This window comes from Geospiza fortis, unplaced genomic scaffold, assembly GCF_000277835.1.
Source record: "Geospiza fortis unplaced genomic scaffold, GeoFor_1.0 scaffold75, whole genome shotgun sequence".
Lineage (NCBI taxonomy): Eukaryota > Metazoa > Chordata > Aves > Passeriformes > Thraupidae > Geospiza > Geospiza fortis.
The window spans coordinates 1,806,540-1,810,926 of record NW_005054360.1 but is presented as its reverse complement, the minus strand read 5'-3'; the positions used below and the strand labels follow the sequence as shown (position 1 = coordinate 1,810,926).

Here is a 4,387-nt window from a genome sequence, read left to right as displayed (position 1 = left end):
GTCCGTTTCTGTTCACCTGCACAGGGGGCTTTGAACAGGAGGATCCCTTTGCTACAGCCTCGGGCGGCCATGGGGCCGTGTCTGTCCTCCTGCACAGGGGGCTTTGAACAGGGGGATCCCTTTGCTACAGCCTCGGGCGGCCATGGGGCCGTGTCTGTTCACCTGCACAGGGGGCTTTGAACAGGAGGATCCCTTTGCTACAGCCTCGGGCGGCCATGGGGCCGTGTCTGTCCTCCTGCACAGGGGGCTTTGAACAGGGGGATCCCTTTGCTACAGCCTCAACAGAGGCCTCCTGCTGTCGGCTGCCGGAATTTCTAATAGTAGCGGGAATTAAGATGAAATAATCAGTGTTTGCACCTGATTTCCCCATTTCTTTAAAATTTGCGAGTTATCTTCATCAAGTCCCCCTTCCCCTCTTCAGGGATTTAAATGAGTTAAAAGAACCTATTCGCTCCTAGATAGGTTTATTTCAAATCATAGCAGCCACAGCGTATTTGACCATTTGAGAGCCTGGTTTGTGACGGGGTCTCCTTGCCAAGGTGGGCTCGGATGATGCTGCTAGCACTGTTTGATTAGCCTTTAAATAACAGTTCTTCAGCTATTCCTGTTTAAAGGTCCTGCGGGTACCTTTGTGGATGCTTCTCCAGTGCCTCATTGCTCTTGGTCCGAGGTGCTGTATTATTATGTGGGGCTAGCAGAGCTTGCTTTGGTCTTTTTATAAATGATAAGCAGTTTCTTCTTCTTCTTTCAGAAGAAGCTTTTTAGAAATTCCTGTGTTCTTTTCTCCTTCTTCTCATTTTGACTCCCTTCTTCTTCTTGGATGGGTTTTGTTTAGACCCTTACATGTGTTAAGTAGTGACCAGAGCTCTTACATTCATTTTGAGGAGAGACTGGTGTCTGTCAGGCATAACTCCACAAACAGATTTCCTAAGAGTTGAAAAATCCAGGGAAATTTTGGCTTGGCACATTTTTAATAGATGAAGCTCATAAAGCTCAGGCAGCCAGGTCACATTATTTTCTGTGCCTTTTAGACATCTGCCATACTGCACACGAAGCTCATATTTACTTGATTGTTTCCCATAAACCATAAATTCTTTTCAGTGGAACTACACAGGGTACAATTAATTGATGGTTATTGCCTGCAAAATCCTGTGTAATATCTTGATCATCTGTTGGGGTCCATGGAGATGATCCATGTGTCTTTAAGAAGCATTTTTGAAATTTGGTCAACTTTGCTGAGCATGAGACTTCTTTATCTAATTCATTACAATATGACCTTGGTGCTGCTCTTTTGCACTATTTTATGATGCAGATTAAATTACCTGTGTAAGGCGTAACTATTAACAATTTTAAATATATTCTTTTTTAAAGGGTCAGCTAAAGGGTAAAGATATTGACTATGAAAGAAAAAGTGATCTGTATAAAGACATAGTCACATTTTTAAGGAGAGATCACCTAGATTTGTAGAAAATATGGCTAAACAGGTATGTATTTATTGTTACTTGTTGTACTTCTTTGTGCAAATGTACATTGGTAAGAATTACATTGTAAACCTGGCTGAACATTTATGTTCTTTATCAAAGATAAATCTGTGATTAAATGAAGAATTTTGAAGACTGGAGTGCTTTTTAAGTTGCAATTAAAAAAAAAAAGTTTCTTTTGTAAACAGCAAATAGTGCACCATTTCATGTGTTGCTCTATCATACTTTTTGATGGGGTTTGATCCAACATGTGAGGTCAGCTTCTGGTTTTGCATGAAATGTTTTGTCTGTCTTCTGGTCTTGTTCTTTATGGAGCAGTGGAAATGTTAAAGCAGGAAAATGTGATATCTGTATGGAAAAGGTCAGCTTTTTATTACAGGATTTTTCTGTGACGAAAACCACTTAATTTTTTATTTTCATTCTTTGTAACCCAAACATAAATAATTGCCAAACTTTCTTATGAGAACTGCCTGATTTAAATATCAGAGCTGAGAGTTAAGTTAAGCTTACACACTTTATCTTGATTCAAACACTGTAAAATGCAAGTGTTTTGGTTTTTATTTAGAGCTCTATATTAGCTAGAATCACACAGTACCAGTACAATTTTAGTTGTTTCCTTGTTCCTGATAAAACTATTTTTTTGTAGATTTCTAGTGTGGTTTTAACAGATTACTTGGAGGTAAAATTCTTCACAGGCTAAAACCTGTCAAGAGTTTCATTGTGGTTATTTATATGCAATTTTAATTATTGAAAGAAGGAAGTAATTAACAGTGAAATTTCCTTATCCTCTAGTTCTGATTTTATGGGATGTAGGGCTGATACTTATTTTTTTGAGATACAGATATTTGACAGTTTTGAAAGAACAGAGCATTCCAAGTAACACACATATACACATTAGCCTACATTAACAGTATTGGAATTAGAATTGTGAGTTGTTCTGTTTGAAAATTTATTAAGTTCCAAAATCTTTATTTATCTCATAGGCAAGTATTGTTTTAATGTTATGCCTGCACATTGGTTTACACTTCATAAATAGGACAACATATGAATGTTTTTAGACATTGGTTTAAGTTATTTGCAGTGATTTGGCTTCATTTAATGATCATGAAAGCGAAAATGTAACATTTTACTATTTTTTCAGATCTAATCCTAAATGTAAATATAGAATAATGTTACTATTTATGATAACATGCCTTTATTTACTACTTTTCTGCCCTTATGAATATATTGTAACTTTTTAAGTTACACTTAATAAGTCACACTTATTAAATTAGAGCAAATAAACAGAACTTACCCTGTTTTCCTTCAGTTTTCATGTAAATCATACACTCATTATTCCCTGGCTGTGTAAATAAGTTTATGCAGAAGAGTATACCTTGTACCTTTTATAATGGTTTTGGAATTTCATATCATCTTGCCTTGCTGAAGAGCTGGTGTAGTACATTCTGCTTTCTATGACTGGAATTTAAACAAATTAATGTCATAGAGCTGCCGAGCATTCGTACATGTGGGAAAATCTCTGCTCTAGATCTATGAAATGCACAGAAAAGCTGTATTTCCAAGTTTGACTAAATGAAGTAAAATATGAGTGGAAATAGTTTTGATTTATTTTCTGAGGAGAGGAGAGCTTCAAAAAGCTCATTACATACACATATATTGCAAAACCAATTAACTTTTATAATATCTGCCTGGCCTTGTTTAAGCTAATGTTCAGAATTGCTGTGTTGGCATATAGTGCTGTAGCAAACATGCTTTTTAAAGTATGCTTAACTGATCAAGCTACAGCACCAATTCCCCTGTGATTTATCTCGTTTATCATGTGCTAAATTGTCTTGTCTGGAGTACATTTTCAGAATGAGAGCATTAGCATGAGTTAGTTTGGAATTAGACACTTGAGTTGGCAAGGCTTCAACAGCCGATTCTCATCAGGGACCAGTGGAAAACAGACCCTGCTGTGACACTCTCCTTAAAACTGCCTTGAATCAGGCACACAAGGGAATGTCTTCACCTATCTGGTACTGACAGCTGCAATAACAACAATAATAATAAGTAACGATCATATGCTGACTTTCCTGTAAAAATTGAGTGTGTTCCAATAGAGAGTAAGAGTTGACAAGAGTCCTTTCTGTTCTGTATATTATTGATTAGCCATGGTACTAGACACTGACAGCTGAAGGATTGGTAGGTGCCACTCAGCTCCATTCTTGTATGTGACTTGTTCAACAGTGTTTTGTCCTGAGAGACAGAAGATGAAAAAAATTGAATGGAATGTGTTTATATTAATTCTAAACTATATCAAATTAAATTACTTGGAACTGAAGTCTAGCAGTTTATGATAGTCTATTTTCAGTTTTATGTTCATTACTTTTTTTGTGGGAATTTTTTGTAAATCCTTTATGCAGGGAAATAGTTTTTATGTAAATGTTCCATTGAAAGCAGAAGGCTGACTTTGCATGTCTAAATCTTAAAACTCATTTGGATCTAAGTTCTATAAAAGTGCTTGTGTTACAGATTTTTGACATATTAAAAATCAAACAACACCAAATATTCAAAGATGTTCCTGAAATTCTAAATTTATCAACTTGATTTACATAAAAAACCTCAATTTGCATATGATAACTGCTACTTTTCTAATTAATGTTTTGTTCTTTTAAGGACAATATAATTTTGTGCTTAGAATCTTATTCTACATTTAATGCATGCAATTTTTAAGCACAGAGTCCTAGAATTTTGCTTATAACTTACTGGTTTAATATTCATTATTTATACAGCAATATGAGTGAAAAAACATGTCTCCTTTTACTAGGAATATAGTATGTCTAAAGAAACAGCACCCAAGAAGAATTATCAGCATGCGGAAGGTGCTGCTATTTCTGGCCAATCACAGAGCCTTCATAATCTTACAG

The 4,387-nt window shown here is 35.9% G+C and overlaps 1 protein-coding gene across 1 annotated transcript in view; it reads left to right on the top strand.

The window, feature by feature from the left end:
* The first annotated feature begins 215 nt into the window (after positions 1 to 215).
* Positions 216 to 4,387, top strand: part of ARMC4 (armadillo repeat containing 4) — a 67,941-nt gene continuing 63,769 nt past the window's right edge. Inside the window, 4 exon segments of the mRNA XM_014308177.2 lie at positions 216 to 320; positions 1,372 to 1,441; positions 1,444 to 1,484; positions 4,288 to 4,376. Of these exon segments, the coding sequence (XP_014163652.2) occupies positions 216 to 320; positions 1,372 to 1,441; positions 1,444 to 1,484; positions 4,288 to 4,376 (305 nt within the window).